The sequence below is a fragment of the Castor canadensis genome, chromosome 15, assembly GCF_047511655.1.
Source record: "Castor canadensis chromosome 15, mCasCan1.hap1v2, whole genome shotgun sequence".
Classification (NCBI taxonomy): domain Eukaryota; kingdom Metazoa; phylum Chordata; class Mammalia; order Rodentia; family Castoridae; genus Castor; species Castor canadensis.
In genome coordinates this window covers 6100973-6119962 of record NC_133400.1, presented here as the reverse complement: position 1 = coordinate 6119962, position 18990 = coordinate 6100973, and the positions used below count along the sequence as shown (strand labels likewise).

At 43.0% G+C, this 18990-nt stretch overlaps 1 protein-coding gene and 1 long non-coding RNA gene across 6 annotated transcripts in view; one reads left to right on the top strand and one right to left on the bottom strand.

Moving 5' to 3' along the window:
• Positions 1 to 335: 335 nt before the first annotated feature.
• The window catches only part of Hsd17b2 (hydroxysteroid 17-beta dehydrogenase 2), a 103917-nt gene continuing 85262 nt past the window's right edge, over positions 336 to 18990 (top strand). For 2 of the 4 annotated variants that reach the window (XM_074055582.1, XM_074055581.1), the window contains exon 1: positions 336 to 597. In XM_074055582.1, the coding sequence (XP_073911683.1) occupies positions 336 to 597 (262 nt within the window). Of the gene's footprint in view, positions 598 to 17248; positions 17384 to 18990 lie in introns of all 4 variants that reach the window. The other 2 variants (XM_074055583.1, XM_074055584.1) reach the window with 2 other exon arrangements.
• On the bottom strand, positions 442 to 3549 carry LOC141417344 (uncharacterized). Of its 2 annotated transcripts, XR_012441866.1 has the most exons (5): positions 3238 to 3549; positions 2040 to 2297; positions 1481 to 1566; positions 1301 to 1380; positions 442 to 567 (listed from the first exon to the last, which is right to left on the bottom strand). It is a non-coding gene; the product is annotated as an uncharacterized lncRNA (long non-coding RNA). The 2 variants fall into 2 exon arrangements; XR_012441867.1 differs by lacking the exon at positions 1301 to 1380 and having other exon boundaries at positions 452 to 567; positions 3238 to 3545.

The following is an 18990-nucleotide window of genomic DNA, read 5'->3' as shown; positions in this document are numbered from 1 at the left end:
CAGGTGTCTGTCAATTATTATCCAATAATCGGATGTCCAGAGGTGGAGCAGTCACTTAAAGAATCAAGCGTGCATGCTTGTGTGTGTGCAGGGAGGTGGGAGGGGAGTGATCAAATAGGAAGTGCCCTGGTGTTTATATTACAGTGCACACTGTTTAGATCCCCACTGGGAATATGTGTTCATTTGATTACTCTTAATCCCCTCTCATTCAAAGAGTGCTTGGCTGTTTTCTCTCCCTCTCCTCTCTCCTCTCCATTCATTTAACCCCAGCTGCTTCCAACTAGCTTTTGTCCACTTGACTCACTGGCCCTGTGCATGGGAAGGTACACACAAGAATGAGCATGTTTTTCTCTGAGGCAGCATGGCTCTGCCTGTCTGTCACCGCAGTGCTGGGGAGCACAGTTCTTTGCACATACAAGTGCCCGGCACAGCTGCAGAGCCGGGTGGTTTGCCTCGCGGTCCTCTGGGGAGGGGCTTGCCTGCTCGGCTTATCCTTCTTCTGGAGCTTGATCCTCTTTTGCTTGTCATGTTTCCTCCTGTACATGTCCTCTGGTGAAGAGTTCTTACCTGTGGATGGAAAGGCAGTCCTGGTGACAGGTAAGTGGACAGTGCTGCAATTGTCACTGAGTGCAGGAGATGAGGTTCTCTTTGCTTTAGCAGGACTCCTGCAGATTTGTCTTAAATAGGAGTATTTGGGATGGAGTAAAGGGAAATACGAATCCAAGCTTGGTTCACTACATCGTTTTGGTGTATTCTTTTTAGGAGGTGGTAAGAGGGAAGATGTGAGGTGTGGCTAAGCAATGGTTTTGCTAGTTTCCCAGGGATAAATGCTAATTAGTGTCATTTCATATGTTTCATTGCAACTGGGAGCATTCTATACATTTCTTTAGGCTTAAGTGGAATTTTGGCCAGTTTCTGGACCTGGTCACCTTCCCTAGGTGTGCAAGAAAAGGAGGCAAAGCCTAGCTTCCTTGCACCTTGCTGTGTCTCTGGGGACTCACCTGTGCCATAGACGTTGCCATTTGCCTGGTTGCTATCAAGAGCCTGTGTCCTGTCTCAAACTTTTCTCTCCAAGTGTGTCACTACACTGCTCATGCTTCTTAATTAGATCAAGTTGGCAGTGTGTCCACAAATCAAGTTGCTCATTAGCTGAGCTGCCAGCATTTCTCTTCTTTTGTGTTTTATTCCACTGAAAGTGTGAGGCCAAATTAAATTCCTTTGAGTTGTAAAACAGGTTGGTTTCGTCATGAAGTTTGAGCTTGGATTGGGCTTTAATTAGAATTACCCAGAGTTATCCTACCCCAGAAAGGCCTGGCAAGATGAGGAAAGGGCATCAGTTGCAGAATCCTTTGTTAGGAGGTTATTCCCCATGATGGGGACCTGCAGGGGTGAAGGCACACATTGTGTGTAGTTAGAAGGAAGTCATGGTCTTTGACAATTCACTGAAAAACACATGCTAAAGTGACTTTTTCTACCTCACCTTGTACTCTAACCCAACAGCAAAGTTCTTTCTTGAAATGCAACAGAAGTTGGTGCTTGTTGGACTTCTGAAGTGCAGAAGATGAGCTTTTTTAAATAAAAAAAGTAAAAGGTAGACAACTGTCAATCGATGAGACATTTGTTTGCATGGGTATCTGTTATCAGCTGGAATCTTTTTTTTTTAATTTTTATTTTATTCATATTTGCATACAATGTTTGGGTCATTTCTCCCCCCTTCCCCCACCCCCTCCCTTACCCCTCCCCCTGTTACCCGGCAGAAACTATTTTGCCCGTACTCTAATTTTGTTGAAGAGAGAATATAAGCAATAATAGGAAGGACCAAGGGTTTTTGCTAGTTGAGATAAGGATAGCTATACAGGGCATTGACTCACATTAATTTTCTGTACATGTGTGTACCTTCTAGGTTAATTCTTCTTGATCTAACCTTTTCTCTAGTTCCTGGTCCCCTTCTCCTATTGGCCTTGGTTGCTTTAAAGTATCTGCATTAGTTTTTCTGCGTTGAGGGCAACAAATGCTATTTAGTTTTTTGGGTGTCTTACCTATCCCCATACCTCCCTTGTGTACTCTCATTTGCTGCATCAGCTGGGATCTTTGGTCTTGGAGATTGGCTGGGTCTCTGACTTTGTCACTAGGACCCTGAGGTGGCTGATGGGATGGGGGACAATCTGGTGCACAGAAACAATGGTTGTGGTCTGTGTACAGCAGCAAGCGCTGAGAGACTTCAGACTCATTCTAGGTCAAACTTAGTTTTGTACACTCTTCCAATTCCATGAAAGAAGACAGAAAACTTAAACGTTCTGAAAAAAAAAATAGCAAGGTCATGATTGAAACTCATGAGCTCTCCCAGAGGTCCACGTTGTCCAGGAAAATCAAATTTAGGGTGTAGCACTTCTATGGATAATTAATAAGAATAATTAATCTTAGGGCAAACCAAGGCAAACCATGGAGTAGCTGAGAAAATAGGAATCCACTCTTGCTTGTTTATCTTGTCAATGTTCTTTATCCCCTGCTTTTAAAGTTGGAGACAGGTATTAATATCCACAACATACACACCCAACCCAGTGAGCCCATAATAGCCTTTGCAATTTTTGACTGTGGTTAATGTCCACTAAGATAACTGAACCAATTAGGCAATTCAAGTCCCATGACTAATCCCTAAATGAAATGCTTAGCAGTTAGAAAACTTAGAATTTAAAAGTGAGCTACATATATTTGAGGGAGATACAATGCTGCCTTCAGGTTCTCAGTCATTTTCACAAGGAAGACGTAGGCTCAGTACGATCAAGACCTTTGTACTTAGTGGAGAAATTTAAAATGATTTCCTTTAGTGAAACCCAAACCCATTAAAAAAAAAGCAACAGCAGCCACCCTCAAGGGTAAGTTTGGAATAATCTTTGTTTCAAGTTAGAGGGCATTATATAAATTGGTATGCATTTTGGTGGGGGTAGGGTGTGAGAAGAAATATAACAGTGTACATCAAAAGCTAGGGAGATTATTCCTTTATCTGATAATTCGTCTTAAAAATTCTTTTAAAGATACATCCTGGGGGCGGGGCATGGGGCTCAGCAGTAGAGTGCTTGCCCTGCGTTGGTCCCAAGCATGCAAACAAAACAAAATAAGTAATCCTGAAATATGTAAAAAAAAAAGTAGATGTAACACAGGATGATATTTTCAGTACAATCTTATTTAAAATAGTGAACTATCAAAACGAACCAAAATAGTGATAATCTACATTACCTCCTCTGGGTGTGAGACTGGATAGCCGTTAAAGATGACAGCCACAAGAACTGTGTTGCAACAAAACTGCTTGGGTGATAGGAAAACACAGAGGAGAACCAAGTGTCCAAACAAGAGTGCACCCTGTCAGAGGCACAGGCAGTGTCTGGGCGGAAAGCTGTGAGGACAGCTGGGAGGAGGTGGCTTGTCCATGGTTGGAGGAAGGAAGGAAATAGTAGGAAATAGTATGTAAATGGTTGGAGTAGATTACTTGGATGTTTTTCTGCCCCTAGATTCCAATTTCTGTAGTGTTGTTATAGTATTTACACCATAAAACACTTAAGAAAGAGAAAACGTTGAGTGGATTGTGTTCATTTTAGTTCCTATTTAATTATAGACCCAGGTGAAGGACAATTACAAAGACAAATTCAAAAATAACAGTTTCCTGTGAGTGCTTTATTTCATTTTGCTATGATGTTCAAAGCTCTTTTGCCTCAGAGACAATTTAATTACACTAGACATGCATAGAGCGTTTGAACATGTGTTTGTCTCCAAGGTTCCTGAAACTATAATGGCCACTGGGTTTTTAAAAATGTCTGTAAAATTAATGTAGAGCAGCAGGTCAGCACTTTTGCAAAGAAAAAAATTTATTGGGAAGGCTTCTGTAAACTGGAACTGATAATATGCCCTCCTCTTTATTATCATTATTATTGTTCTGTTGTGACATTTACAAAAGTTCTTACAACATATCATAGTTGGACTCATCTCCTCCATAATTCTCCTTTATCCCTTCCCCCCATTCCTGGAATAGTTTTTCCATTTTCATCCACGAGTACATAGTATTTCCACACATTCATCCTCCTACACCCTTTCCTTATATCTTCCTCCTCCCATTGGTCCTGACCCCCAGAAGGGACCTGTTTTACCTTCCTGCTCTCTGTTTTTGAAAAAGACATTTGTGTTTGTTTAAGATAGCTCTACAGGGAGTTTCATTGTGACATTTCCATGAATATATGCGTATAATATATATGCATTATATATATTATAATATATGCAATACCATCCCTGCTATTTTTCTCCTTTCTACCTTAGTCCCCTTCTTCTGGTGATTTCAACACATTTAAAAATTCTGCATTCATTTCTGTATGGAAAGTACACTAACTACATTCACCTTCACTTCTTTCTTTTACCCTTCCTCTCCCATTAGTGACGTCCCCTTGGCATGTCCTGTTTTTCATAATATTGCTGTATTTGTATTGGGCCTATATTCCACACATGAGAGACAACCTGCGGCCTTTGGCCTTCTGCACCTTCATGCCATAGTTTTATAGATTGAGTTAGTGGAGTGGCGTGGGGGAGTGAGACAATTGAGTATTGAGGTGGTGAAGGAAAAAATTGAGGAGAGGTTGGGAAGAACAAAAGGAGAAAAGAAAAGAAAAGAAGGAAAGGTTGATAAACAGGTAGAGAGATAAAACATTAATTCATTTAAAATTCATTGAGAAATGTATAAATGGTGATATGCACCATTTATTTTCCAGAAGTGATGGAGGCAGAAAAATTTGAAGGTCATGCAATTATTGGCAAGTGGTGGGATTAGAAATTCCTACCTCTCCTTGACCTTGGACCCACATTCACTGGATGGCTCCTTATCTTAGGTTGTGGCATCCATCCTTCTCTGCTACTGTCTGAGCCTGGTAGGAGATGCCCAGGCAAGTTTGTTTTTTTACCCTCAGGGCTTTCCATGGTCTTTCCAATCTTTCTCAACCACCTTAAGTGTCAACTGCTGATTTGGCATGACAGGCTTCAAAGTCCAGTGGGCAAGACCTGGCCACACCTGACTGCATCTATGCCTCTCTTCTGACTGCATCTGTGCCTCTCTTGGAGGCAGCTCCAGGAGAATTCTCATAATGAAGGGGATCTCCAAGGGGATGATGTCACCTGGGAATTACTAAATAGTCCAATTAAGGTTCTACAAGTTGAATGCTGTCGACGTCGTCCAGGGATTTGGGCTCCTTTGAACTTAACGTTGTATTACCAAATGTATAAACATTGACAGCAGATTAAGAGACTAAAGAAGTAACACCTCTGCACTCAGAGATTTACATGCATTTTTTTTGTGGTGCTGGGGATCACACCCAGAGCCTTGAACATGCTAAGCAAGCACTGTTTCACTGAGCTACAGCCCCCAGTCCCTCACATGCATTTCCTACCTGATTCTCTCAACCCCAATAGTTTTGGGCTGGTGGAGTGGCTCAAGCGGTAAGAGCACCTGCCTAGCAAGTGTGAGGCCCTGAGTTCAAACCCCACTGCCACCAAAAAAAAAAAAAAAAAGGAAAACCCCAATAGTTTACATTTTGTGGGCTAGGAAATTATGTGTTCAAAGTCTCTGACCTAAGGTATCAGAGATTGCACTGAACCCAGATCATATCCACTTGCTACAAAAGCCATCTTCCTAACCACCATCACTAGCAGTTGTAGCTGTAGTTAGTATTAGGCCACAGAGGTGGCCTAGATGTAAGTGTCAATCAGCAAGGAATAGTGAGTATCCATTGTGTACACATGACTCTGCTTGACACAGACCTGGGACAGTGGCTGGCTGTAGAAGAGTATATGAATGGGTGATGAAATGAGGGTGCCATGGACAAGGTAGGGATGAGTGAAGAAGGTGATGATATGAGAGATGCCTTATGGTATGTTTTAACTTCAGAATTGAGTTTGAGGGCCATGAAGGTGAGTCAAGTAGAAGGTCATTGGCTGTTGGAAATACAGAAGTAGAAGTTGTTGAGGTTTGAAGATGGAGGTCGGAGAAGCACTAGCAACAGTGATTGATGCTGCAAGGGAAGAGGCAATTGTGGGTATATCAGGGGCTTAGGACAGTCCTTGGTGAGCTGTAATCCCATCTATCAGGTTTTTTTTTTTTTGGAGGTGGAGGGGAATCGAACCCAGGACCTCACACATTCTAGGCAATGTTCCACCACTGAGCTACACCCAATCCCCATCAGATTTCTTTTTAATGATCATATAGCCCTCTATCATCATGAAGTTTATGCTTTCTCTGAACTATAGGAAAACATGAAAAGGTCTTTTATACCCAGGTCATTTTGTAAAAGTTTGAATGGTGATTTTATTAGGCATTGTAGATGGGCTATTTTTAACTGGGTACTACTCTCATGAGATGAAAATCTGCCCCTCTATATTGTAAGCATCTTCTATGATCAATATCATCCTTTTAAGAATGGAGCACATTGGTATATGAGTGTACGAGCCATGAATGAGCAAACCAGGCTGACCCTTTCTGTGGTCCTTTGTTGGACAAAATAGAACTGTCCATTTTGTCCTCTTGTTTGGGTGCTTATCTCTGCTGGTTCTTTTGGTTGGGTAACCTGTACAGAAAGGGCAGTGTGACACCGCAGAGCTCTAAGAGGCCCCATTGTTCTGCAGTGACTTAACTTGTGGGCTTGCTATGAAATGAGGCTTTGTGTTGACTTGGTTCTAATCACATTCCTGCTTATCCAGGATGTGCCGTGAATGAGCATCCTCTGTCCTCCACTGGCTAGGCTGCTGAAGATGCCCTCCAGGGCCACCTGTGCCCTCCTAATCCTCCACTTCTGCTCCATCATTGCTGACCAGATTTTCCTTCTTGGCATGGCCTCTTCGCTTTCTGAGCTGCTTCTCTGTCCCTTTTGGGTTCTTTCAAGGTAACCTCTGTGGCTCTGCCCTCGTCCTTGCATTTTGCTGCATTGTCTACCATGTAGCAAAGTCTTACCTGACTGCCTCCTTCATGTGGGGATCAACATAGCTATGGTGTTGGGTACCTGATATTCTTATCACCTCTTTCCCGATTTCCGGAATTTAGCCTGAAACTTTAAACCTGGCATTTTCTAAGATAAACTTTCCTCCTACTTCTTTTCCTTCTTTTAACTTCTCTGGTTTCTACCTTTTCCCCAATTCTGACAGCAAAATATTCCTCCCTGGACTTTAGTTTTTCCCTTGAAGGTCACACAATCCAGTTAAAGGTCTGTTTTGTGTGATCACCTTTGAAATATGTGAAGAGTGCATTCTGTCAAGGCCAAATCTTCTTTGAACTAAATCTTCTCATTGCTTTTACCATTTCTCCCCACCCACCAAGCTTTGGCTTCTTTATGTCAGCATCTTGCTACCCTACTTTGCTCCCCACCACCTTAATGTCGTTTGGTGCAGGGATTGAACCCAGGCAGGGCTTTGTGCATGCTGAGCACAAGCTTTACCGTGGTGCTACACCCCTACCCCCAGCATGAATTTTTGATGATTTTTTCATAGAGTCATCTGCCTCTGTCTATCCCACTAAGTGACAGTTTCTCTGATGCCCCCAAATTCTCTGTGTTCTCCTATATTTCTACATCTTACCCAGACTGTGTACAAATGTCAAGTTGTACCATTCTCTTTGGTTCCTATAAATTCTTTAGAAAGGAGCAGGTAGAGAATCAAGTTTTCTCTTGCTCTGTGACTGCATCTCTTGGCACTGTCTGCATGTTTTTTTGTTTTTTTTTTGTTTTTTCTGTCAGGGCCCCTGTCTTCTTCTTCAGGCTTACCATAGATTTCTTCACAGAAGGGATAAATTGCTATTGGGCCAAACTATTTCCCCCAAAGTTTGGGAACACATAGGCTCTGAGCCTTCTATGGTGCTTTCATTAGTGATTGTGGTGGAAGGGCTGGGGCTCTGAGCATGCTGCTTCCTGGGCCAGGTCTGGTCCCATGCAAGGGGTCTCTGACATGCCCTTCTTGTTATAGGCTAGTTGTGATTCTAGGGGAAAAAAGAAAAGAGGACACAAGAAAATCTCATTCTGACACTTGGGGATTTACAAAAGTCATAGGTGAACTTTATTTCACACCAACCATCTCACAACACCAGAATACCCTTTTTATTTATTCTTAAAAATATTTTTATTAGCATACATTAGTTGTACAGGGGGTACATTTTGACATTTTCATAAGGGCTTGCAATGTATCTTAATTAGACTCACGCTCTCCATCATTCTTGCTCCCCCCTTCTTAGAACAATTTCAAATGCAGTTTCTGTACACTTATGCACAGTGTATATTGATCATTAGTTCTCCTCCAGCTTCTCCTTTTCACTCCCCCTCCCACTGGTGCCCACCCTGGACAGGACCTGTTTTACCTTCCTGTCCTTCGTTTTTTAAAGTATATATTGATTTTTCAAGGGGGTTTCACTTGGTATTTTGCTCATTTATGTATTACACTTAATCAGATTAATCCCCGTACTATTTACTCTTTCTTATTGCCCTGCTTCCCCATTATTCAACAGCTTACAAAGCATTTATACTATATTCATACGCAGATGCAAAGTGTCTCAAGGTGATTCACTCTGTCATTCTCTTTCCTTCTTCCCCATAGTCCCCTCAGACAGAGCCACTATTACAACCATATTCTCTCTATATATGTGTATATAGATATATGTATGTATATAAGGTCATACATATATTTAGGAATACATTTATCTTTTAGGTCTAGTTTCTACATACAATGGAAAACATGCACCCTTTCCCTTCTGAGCCTGGCTTACTGTACTTAACATGATGATCTGACATTCCACCCATTTACTTGCAAATAACATAATTTCATTCTTCTTTATGGTTGAGTAATACTCCATTGTGTGGATTATTAATCCATTTGTCAGTTGTAGGGCATCTGGGGTGTTTTCAAAGCTTGGCTATTGTGAGTAATGTTGCAATAAACATGGGTGTGCCAGTGTCTTTATTGTACCCTGACTCACATTCCTTCAGATACATATCCAGGAGTGATATCACTGGATCGTATGATAGGTCTACTTTTAGTTTTTTGAGGAACCTCCATACTGCTTTCCATCAAAGTGGCACTAATTTACATTCCCACTGACAGTGGATATGGGTTCCTTTCCCCCGACCTCCACCAGCATTTGTTGTTTGTGTTCTTAACGATAGGCACAGGATGCCCTTTTGAAGATTATTCCACTTACCAGTGGTGCTGTCTGAGTTACTCTGGTGACAGGGAGCTTCCTTCCTATTGAGGGAAGGTATTACATTTTTGCACAATGCTAACAGTTGTAAATATCTTCCCTCTAATGAAGCAAAATATTCCTTCCTGGAATGTAGTCCTGGTCTTGAAAGTCACAGAATCTAAAGCTCTCTCTTTTATGTGATCACCCTTGAAGTATGTGAAGTCTGCATCATGTCTTGGCCAAATCTTTGAACTAAATCTTCTCATTCCTTTCACCGTTTCACTCAAAGCCTAGTTTCTAGAACTTTCCCCATTCTGTTCAGTTCTTCTGGCCCATTTCTAGTTTCTTCACATTCCTTTGAGATGCTGACTATGGGTTAACATTACGTGCCATTTTGGAATGAACAATACAAGCCAGACTGGAACTAAGTGAGCTAAAAGCCAATCAGAATAAATGCAAGGCTTTTCACTGGATGCTGTTGATTTGTTTGGTGGGGTCACTTCATTACCCACCCCACTCGCCCTGCTTTTCTCCAGTGAGATCCAACTGAGAAGGGCTGAACAGGCAGGTGGGTCGAGACGTCAGCTTTGTTCCTGGTGGAAGCACTGAAGGAATTATTGGTGTGTGGTAATAATGGCACAGCCAGCTAAGACAGCGTTGAAAGGTCTCAGGCCTGGCTTATGAGATGGGACTTAGCTCAGGCATCCTGTGGGCAGGGAGGTGACAAGGCAGAGAAGAGAGCTTGCGTGTGACATTCTGGCCTCTCAGATCTCCTCCTCTACTTCTCAGCCCTGATTGTTTTGAGTTGTCCTTCTGCTTCTCTACTAGAAAAAGAAAAGACTTTCTGCATCAAACAAGATGCTCGTGCCCAGTTATTTCTGTCAAACTCACCAATCAGATACGTTGTCCCACTTCCTTCAGGGGAGGAGAGAGAGAAGAGTGCAGCCAGGAGTGTCACACTGATAAATAGCCCTCTGCACTGCGGAGAATAAGGCCGGGGGGAAGAAATAGTCCCCTCTTACATTAGGCTCACAAAACTAGCTCTCTGGATAGAGGATGCTGTGTCTGAACTGAAGCCAGTGTGAGATGCAACAGGGAGGTTTGACTGCAAACATAAATGGAGTCAATGCTGGGCTAGTTGCCCGTGGTCCTTCCCCCCATCCCATAAATCCAAACGTTCATGCTTCAGATACAGCAATATCTAAATGAAGGTTTCTGACTACTCACTAGCTCTGGGCTCTTGAGCAACCTGCTTGCCTCTCTGAGTTAATTATTCTCATGTACATAGTAGGAACCATGATGGCTGCTTTTACGGATGAAGCAAGATTGTGAGAGTATATTGGCACCTGGTACACAGTAGATGATTTGTGAAATAATAATGACATTTACCTCTTTTCTTATCTTTCCCAGTCCAGTCATCCCTTTGACAAAGGAGACTAATGGAAAACAGGAGTGTGGCAATTATGCCCTGTGTGTCGCTCATCAGTGCTGCTCCCTCATCTGCCCTTCCATGGTGCCTTGCTGCTCTGACCATTCCTTGGCCACCAAGTCCTCTGTTCATAGCTAACTTGTCAGGCCTCAGTGTAATCTGAGTGTTCACTTTCAGCGATTTTCCTACATGTGGGCAGGGCTTGTCCAGAGCCTTGGCTCTGTGCTGTGTCTATCTCGGGTTCTTGCCCTTTAAAGCCCTGTCCTCATCTGAGACCTTCCCATGGGGCTGCTCCAGTCTCTCAAGTTTTCTCCTCTGACTTTTCTCAGTCCTGATCTTTAATTCTGAGTTGTCTTTCCAGTTCTCCAGCTAAAGGGAATCTCTGGGAGGTACTGGATCGTGGAACCATTTGCTTAGGTAAAATGTTCAACTTTTTCTTTCCTCCTGAGTGCTCATCTCCTAGGCTGGGATAAAGAGCACTGGTTGGGAGCAGAGTGTATTCTTGGCTTTTTTTGGCAGCACTGGGGATTAAACTCAGAGCCTTGTGTATGTGAGGCAAGTGATTTACCACTGAGCTACATACCTGGCTTTTGAGGCAGGTTCTCTCTCTGCCAGTAAGGCTGGACTTGAACTTGCTATGCAGTCTAGGTTGGCCTCAAACTTGCAACTTTCCTGCCTCTTCCTCCCTATTGCTAGGATTGAAGTTGTATGCTATCATGCTTGGTTTATGCTGTTGATTTGAGCTGGAGTTGTGACCACAGCTGGTGTTCTCACTGTTTATATTTTCAATAAGCATTTGTCCCACTTGACATACACGGGGGAGCAGAGACAGACAAGGTCCCTGTCCTCATGAAGCTAAATTATTGTGGAGGAAGACATAGCACAAACAAACCAATGAATAGGTAAGGTAATCTCAGTGTTACAAGACTTTGTGGCAAGGACAGTGTCATCACTGAAGGCTTCCTATGAATCAGTCATGGTGATTTGCATTTTCCACACTTAATTCTCACACACAGCTTAAAAGATAATTTAAAAATATTTTGAATACATTTTAATCTATTAAAATATGTAACATCTTATAAAATATATAAGAAGAAGAGCAAATGAAGAAGTATAGCCATATTCTAAAATGATCTTGATCAAGACATCAATGAGATGATTTCTTTATTAATTAATTCCACTCAAAGATGAAGAAATTCAGGCTTCCCAGAGTTTACATAAAGAGGTCACATAACAAGTAAGTGGTGGTGCTGGGATCCAAGTGCAGGTCGCCCTATCTCTCTTTTAGTTCATGGAGATACAGGCAGTGCAGCCAGGCAGATGCAAGTCTGCTCCCCTTGGAGGGTACAGGACAATAACACCTGCAAAGCTGACCCAACAATCTTTGGCTTCTACATTCAGACCTAGGATCCTATGGCCAAGCCAGCTTTCAGCAATGGAAGGACAGCTGCACCCCCCCAGCATAGCTTACCTTAATGGTACCAGAGTACACTGAGGATAGAACATCCAGGTGTGCCTCTGACTCTCCCTCCATTATCGGAACCAGCACAATCCAGTGAGAGGCCAGAGTGCCCTGTGTAGGGTACGTTCCCATCACTCATGACCATCAATCACGGTTTCCAAATCCTCCCGGCTGTGCTCTGGGCTTGTTACTTGGCTACTCTAGGTTATTACTACAGAATCTACCTGGTGCACTGTTGTGGTGAAGTTTTGGGAAGAACAAGGAGGGTTTAAAAAAAGAACTCTGGTTGATAGTGAGCAAAGGGAGCTGGAATCTGTTCATAATTTCATGAATGTTTACTGAGTGCTCTGGGCCAGGTACTGGCACATGGCACACATTCTTTACATCTAAGAAACTTGAAGACAGTGGTGGAGATGGATAAGAAACAGGACATTACAAGGCAATGTAACACATGACAATTGAGAAGAGGGCAGAAATGAGAGGAGGTAAGACTACATAGGAGACTGGATAGGGGACATGAGTTGGGAGAGTAAGCAATCAATTGGAGGGATTTCCTGATGGAAGATTCATGAACTTTTGATCATATGGATGTGATGGCTTAATCATAAACTCTCCTCTGCTTCTCTGCCTAGGTCCAACGAGCTGGTAATGAGCAATTAACCCTACTCAATTGCTGGTTCGCTAGAGGCAGGCAGGGAAGAGGAGGGTCTACTGTACATTGGATTTGCCCAGCAGAGCCCTCATCAATGTCCCCAGTAATTCCTCTCTTGACTGTCTGGCTTGCCAGGTAGACTGTAGCTTCTTGAGAAAGGCAGTGTGTTCCAAGTGTAAATCAGTGTCTAAAGAGTGAATATTTCAAGAGAGGAATGTGGCTGAGTGTAGTGGCTCATGCCTATAATTCCAGCTATTCAGGAGACAAAGGCTGGAGGACGGAAAGTCCAAGAGCAGCCTGGGTAAATGAAGTGGGACCCTATCTCAAAAACAAGCACAATGGGACTGAGCATAGCTCCAGTTATAGAGTGCTTGCCTAACATGCACAAGGCCCTGGGTTCAATCCCCAGTACTACAGTTCTACCTAACACTGTAGGAAATCAGATGAGATAAAAGATGATAAAGAGAAAAATAGAAGGGAGAGAGGATATGGACAATGATTCCTAGGATCAGAGAATGGTTATTATTACTAAGAGGAACAGTAGCTCTTGAGAGACTGAGAGGAAGGAGCTGATTTTGAGAAAAAGACAACACTTTTGTTTGAGATGAGCTGAATTCAACAGGCTAAATCCAGGTAGAAATGTCCAGGTGAAATTGGAGAGGGTAAAATTCAAGAAAAAGCTTGAGACTGGAGGTAAAATTGGGTTAGTTTTCCAAATAGGACAAATAAAACTCTGGAAGCTGATAAGACACCTGATAGAAGAGTGTAGAGAGAGATTAGGACAAGGAACTGGGCACTGGCTTCCACCAGTGTCTACAGGATAAAGGATGGAAGGGTGGTCTAATGTTCCAAGGGGGAGAGTTATAAACAACATCTGACTTGTAGGAAAGATTGAACAGGATGAGAGAAGACCTATGGATTCCGTGCCTTGGGGGTGCTGATGAGAGAGAACTGTTTTAATAGAGGGTAGGGAAGGAGCTCCCAGACAAAGCCAGTGGGTTGATGCTGATAGTGGGAAGCTCTGAAGTTTTGAACACAATGGGGGAAAAGAAAGGAGTATTATAGGCTGGTGAGCAGTTTCTGATCAGAAAATTTCCAAATTCTTTGTGTTCCTAGTGGAAGGACACATGGGTGTAATGGAGTTTATTAACAGTTAGGGAAGGGAATTCCAAAAGGACATGGTGGGACCAGGTGGAAACTGGAAGCAGAGAGCCGTTGTCATTTCCCTCCCTCCCCCCAGCTTTTAAAACTCACACTAACCTATCAGAACGAAGAAGCTGGTAATTCCTAACCACTAACAATCGTGAGTGGGAGGGGCATGGGTGGTCCCTGGGCCAGGTGGAGGTGGTGTGAGTTGTCCCCAGCCAGGGTGTGAATAACCTACACACATTTGCAATGGAAAAGAAGGCTCAAAGAAAGAGAAGAATGTTCAACCTGAAACACAATACTGTCATACATGTCCTAAGAGTCCTGAACTTTCTCTAAGCCTAGCCTGCCTCAAGAGCAAGATGAGAAATTGGCTCTAGGCAACAACAAGGTCAAAAGAAGAACTTTTGGGGAAGGGAGAAATTTTGGGGTATTTTGACGTTGACAATGAGAAAAGGATTCTGACAAATGATGAAATAGGAGAAAAAGTAGAAACCTTGGTGTCTCAGCTTTTGTTCTACTAAATTCTGCAACAAAAGCTATTGGTTAGAAAGGCGATTTACTTATCAATGGTTTGTGGCGGCAATTGTGGTGGGAGACAGTTGTGAGAATAGAGTGAAAGAGTGCACGCTAGATAGTTAGTACTCTACTTAGCTGCTTAGGAAATCAGATGAGACAAAAGAGGATAAAGTCATCAGAGAAAGCATCAGGACAGAAATAATACGAGCTCTTTTCCGAGCTGGAACAGGTAATTTCACTCACGTGGAGCTCTTATTTTGCTGTTCATGCTTCTTTCATCACCTTTATCAACATTCTCTGTGAGTGTTTTCTTACTGTCCTCTTTCCTCTTGAGCACTGGGGCCAGGTTTTTTCCCATATTTGACAATGTCTGGAGAAAATTTTAGCTGTCACAACTGGGGGGCAGGGGGACATGCACACAGGGCAGTTCCCACCACGAAGAATTACCTGACCTCAGTTGTAAGTAGCTCTGAGGTTGAGACACCTTGTCCTATGGTATGAGTTCCCTAGACCAGGGGCTATGACTTCACACGGATTGTGGTAAACCCCAAGTATCAGATACAAAGCAAGTCACCTGGTGGGAACCCAATAATAATGAAAGGAAATGGAGGTTGACCTGGATCTTGAAGAATAGGCCAGGTTTGAGTGCATCTTCTGCTTTGAGTGCATAGTGGAAGAGGGAGCTGAGAGTTGTTTGGAAAGAAACTTCACAAAGGAAAATGCAAATATTCTGTTCCTCAAAGGATTACAGTGAGGAAGCAACCCTGGGATTTCATCAGGAGACTGGCATTTTAATAAACAAGGGAGTCTCAGAACAAAAAGTGTGGAATTGCAGGTAACACAAGAACACCCAAGACTATAAGCAGTTGTTATTTTGACAAAATTCAACCAACCAATGAACAGAGACAGAATTTTTAAACAGCCACAAAATAGAGAGAGCTCCTGGGTAATACACAAAGGTGAACTCCTTAGCCTACTATGGGGCTGCCATGCATACAGAGTTCTCCATCTTGGGATAGACCATAGGTCCGCTGAAAGTCAGCCACCACCATGCATTAGATTCACACGCTGATGCTTGGGCACCCACTTCTGGAGCTCGAGCACTGGATCTAAGATGTGCTTGAGCATTGGTGTTTCTTTGGAAAGCCCTCATACAAGGGAACACTAATGTGTGATCCTAACTTAGAATAAACCATTGTTCAAAACCTTGTAAAGCTAATCTTTTCGCCAACACTATGTGGATCCAGTTCTGCTGGATATCCTAGCCTTTACATGTCTGAGGCTGAGTTCTTGGTTTGAGATCCTTTCCTATCTGGTTCTTGCTTAGGGTTCCTCATCTTGGTAAGCTGTACCACTCAACACCCTATAGGGACCAGAATCTCAAGAGTTTCCTTTAATTCCTGTTTCCGGTTTATTCCCAGTAATGGTTACAACTGTTACTTTTAGACTGTATCTGAGTGAGTCCTCTGTTTCCATCTCTCCTGCCTCCCATCTAGTCAGACCTGGCCTCATTTATCCTAAGGCTACTCCCTGGCCACTCTGGGATTCCACTTTTGGCCATTTAATCCATTCCCTATAGAACATCCAAAGTGTCTATTGTGGCTTAAGACCCTTCAGTGACATTCCACTGTCGAGAGTAGAGAACCTACAATTCTTCCCAAGACCAGAAGGCCTGCAAGATCTCAACCCCTCATTTCACACCCTTCTCCTTGCCTTATTAGCTTGAAGCACTAGCTTTAAAGCCCCTGTGTATGCTGTCCCTTTCACCTGGAATGCTTTCCCCACCCTTTATAGGGCCGACTTCTTCACCTTCATATCTTTGTCTAAATCAGGTTTTCTCAATCTTGGCACCACTGACATTTTGGGCTGGAAAATTCTTCACTGTTGGGGTTGTTCTGTGCATTGTAGAACGTTTAGCAGCCTTCTTCACCTCTACTAATTGAAAGCCAATAGCACCCCACTACCACATTCCAGTGGGGATGACCAAAAAGGTCTCTGGACAATGCCAAAATGTCCCCAAACCACTACTAGTTGAAAACTGCTGGCTTAAGCATTACTGTCTCAAACAGGTTTTTCTTTATCCCCATGATTTAAGTCTCCAGCTGTTTTCCCAACTTTCATATCCTGTTTATTAAATTTATAGAGCTTCCTGCACTTTGAAATCATGTATGTAACTACCTAGTAAGCGTCAGTATCCCACATCCCACGGGACTGCCTTGACTATCTCACTCAGCTCTCTAATACACAACCCCTGGCAGCAGACACTCAGCAATAGGTATTGAACAAATGTAAGCATGCATGAGTGAATGTCCAAGTAAGCAAAAATGGCTGGGCATGCAGTTGAATTCCCCAGGTGAGAGTGGTCATCTTGCACAGCAGAAAGGGATGAATTTTGGAGCCACTTAGTTCCAGCCTCACAGCTGTGCCATCTACTAGGGGCATCACCTGAGACAGCTTAATGAACAGCTCAGAGCCTCCACTCACTCATCTTCTTCCCTGCTGGCTCCCAGACCCCAGGTGGTTTGGATGCTCTTCCATACGCACAGGTCTCCATCTTGGTTCACCAAGAAAAGGCTCACACTGCACTCTCAGGGCTCTGTGTAGTGCCAAGCAACGTCCTTGATGCTCAGGAAATGACCTTGGTGGCGGTATGACCAGGGTTAATGACATAACAGATGAAGCAATTCTCATGGGGGCTGGCTCCTGGAAAAAGTAACCACTGTAGGCCCCTCCTTTATGGAGGCCATGTTCCTCTTTGCTCTTCATGTGGACATTCTGGCCTCCAGAAAGATGGGAAAGTAGACCAGGAAACTTTCCCCTCTCTTTCTTTTTCCTTCTTCTGACCAGCCTTGGAAAAAAAGTGAATTTAATGAATATATTGTCTGATTATCTCCTGGACCAAGAGGCCTTCTACTTGCACAGAAACCCTACAAGGAGACCAGCTCCTTGGACATGCTGTTCCCTCAGATGGGCTCATCCCAGGTAAGTAGCAAAGCTAGGATCTGAAATGAGGTCTTGTCCATCTCTCTACCTTTTTGAACACTCAAAATTCACAATCCAGTGGAAAAAGACTGAAAGTAGTGGTCAGAGGTCCAACTTCAGGGGTTCTGTATGTCAGGACCAGCCACTCACCCCAATACACCGACTAAAGAGATGAGTAGTGGTGAAGGGCAGAGAGAGGGGATTTATTATGTGACACAGGCATGCCACTGGAAAGCAGAAGAGTAAGCATTTCAGCCCATTTCTGGGGTACAGACACGAACTTTAGGTTTACATAGAGAAAGAATTGGGGTAGGGGTGAAAGGCATGTATAATTATTAAACAGTTCTGGTAACAGGTGTGGTCTGGTTGACCATCATCCCAGGATGGTCAGGCAGTGCTCGGTCACCATAAGAAAAACATTTTTGCCTGTGGGGTAGTTTTGATTCTTGTCACAAGATATTATCCATTAGTCCTGCCCTACCTGGATTCCAAGGTGGCTGCAAGGTGACTGCAGAAAACTGCTCAGAGCAAAGACAGATGCAAAATGGAGTCAGGGATTACAAGCTTTCATCCTGCCTTTTAGTTACCCCTGCAGGTCCAAGTAAGGAGTCAGTGCTTTTGAGAAAAGCAGTTTGTAAGTATCTGTTATACTCCCCCCCTTATGTTTGAACATAGCTCAATCTCAGGGGAATAAGGGTGTCAGCCAATATGGCTTTGTAGGTTCCCTGGTTGGGAATAAACTAGTGCAGGAGAAAGTGACAAATTAATAAATCAAAAGAGCCTAGTGTTTAAGCCTAAAAGTAGAAACACTACTGTTAAGCAGAATATGAAAGGGAGCCAAAGACAGAAGACAGCCAATTAAATAGATTGCATAGGGGATCTTCTTTTTAAAAATAACTCCATGAGTCTGGACTACTAAAAAGATATGCTCAGCATTGGTAGAAAGTAATTGTTGTCTCTACTTAAATAGAAAACTTTGGCCAAAAGTGTAAGTTTTCCTTCTGTCAGAGGTGCCTGGAAGATCCTTTAGTGTCAGATAACCATCCATAAGAACCCTGTCTCCATAACTGCCAGGCTTTCGGTTACTTTTGGAAGTGACTCCAGTTTTGTCTTTTTTGAGACAAGATCTCATTATGTAGTCCAGGCTGGCCCTGAACTCATGACCCTTCTGTTCCAGCCTCCTGAGTTCTGGAATTACAGGTGTGAGTCATCACATCTAGCATGACTCCATTTGGATTCTGACACCATCCTTTTATCTCCCTGAAGACATCTCTATGGTTTGCTTTTAATTGTCCCTCATTGTTGGGAAGAGATTTTTCTCAGTTGGTCAGATCTGATCCCACATTGGAGGGAAGTGACAGAGAACTATGGCTGTGTGCCAATAAATTTTTTTTTGACCCAATTTAAGCAACTAAGAGGTTGAGAAGAAGTGGCTCTTAGATCGGACTTCCCTGGGGTGTTCTCTTAGGTTTAATTCTGTTGGTATTACATGTGATATGCTACATCTCAAACGCTGCTCAGGTTGTATTGTTAGAAGTTGTACTTCTGCAGAATGTTAACAGACAATAGTTACAAAGTTTTAAAAAGGAAAATACAAAACAAGACCA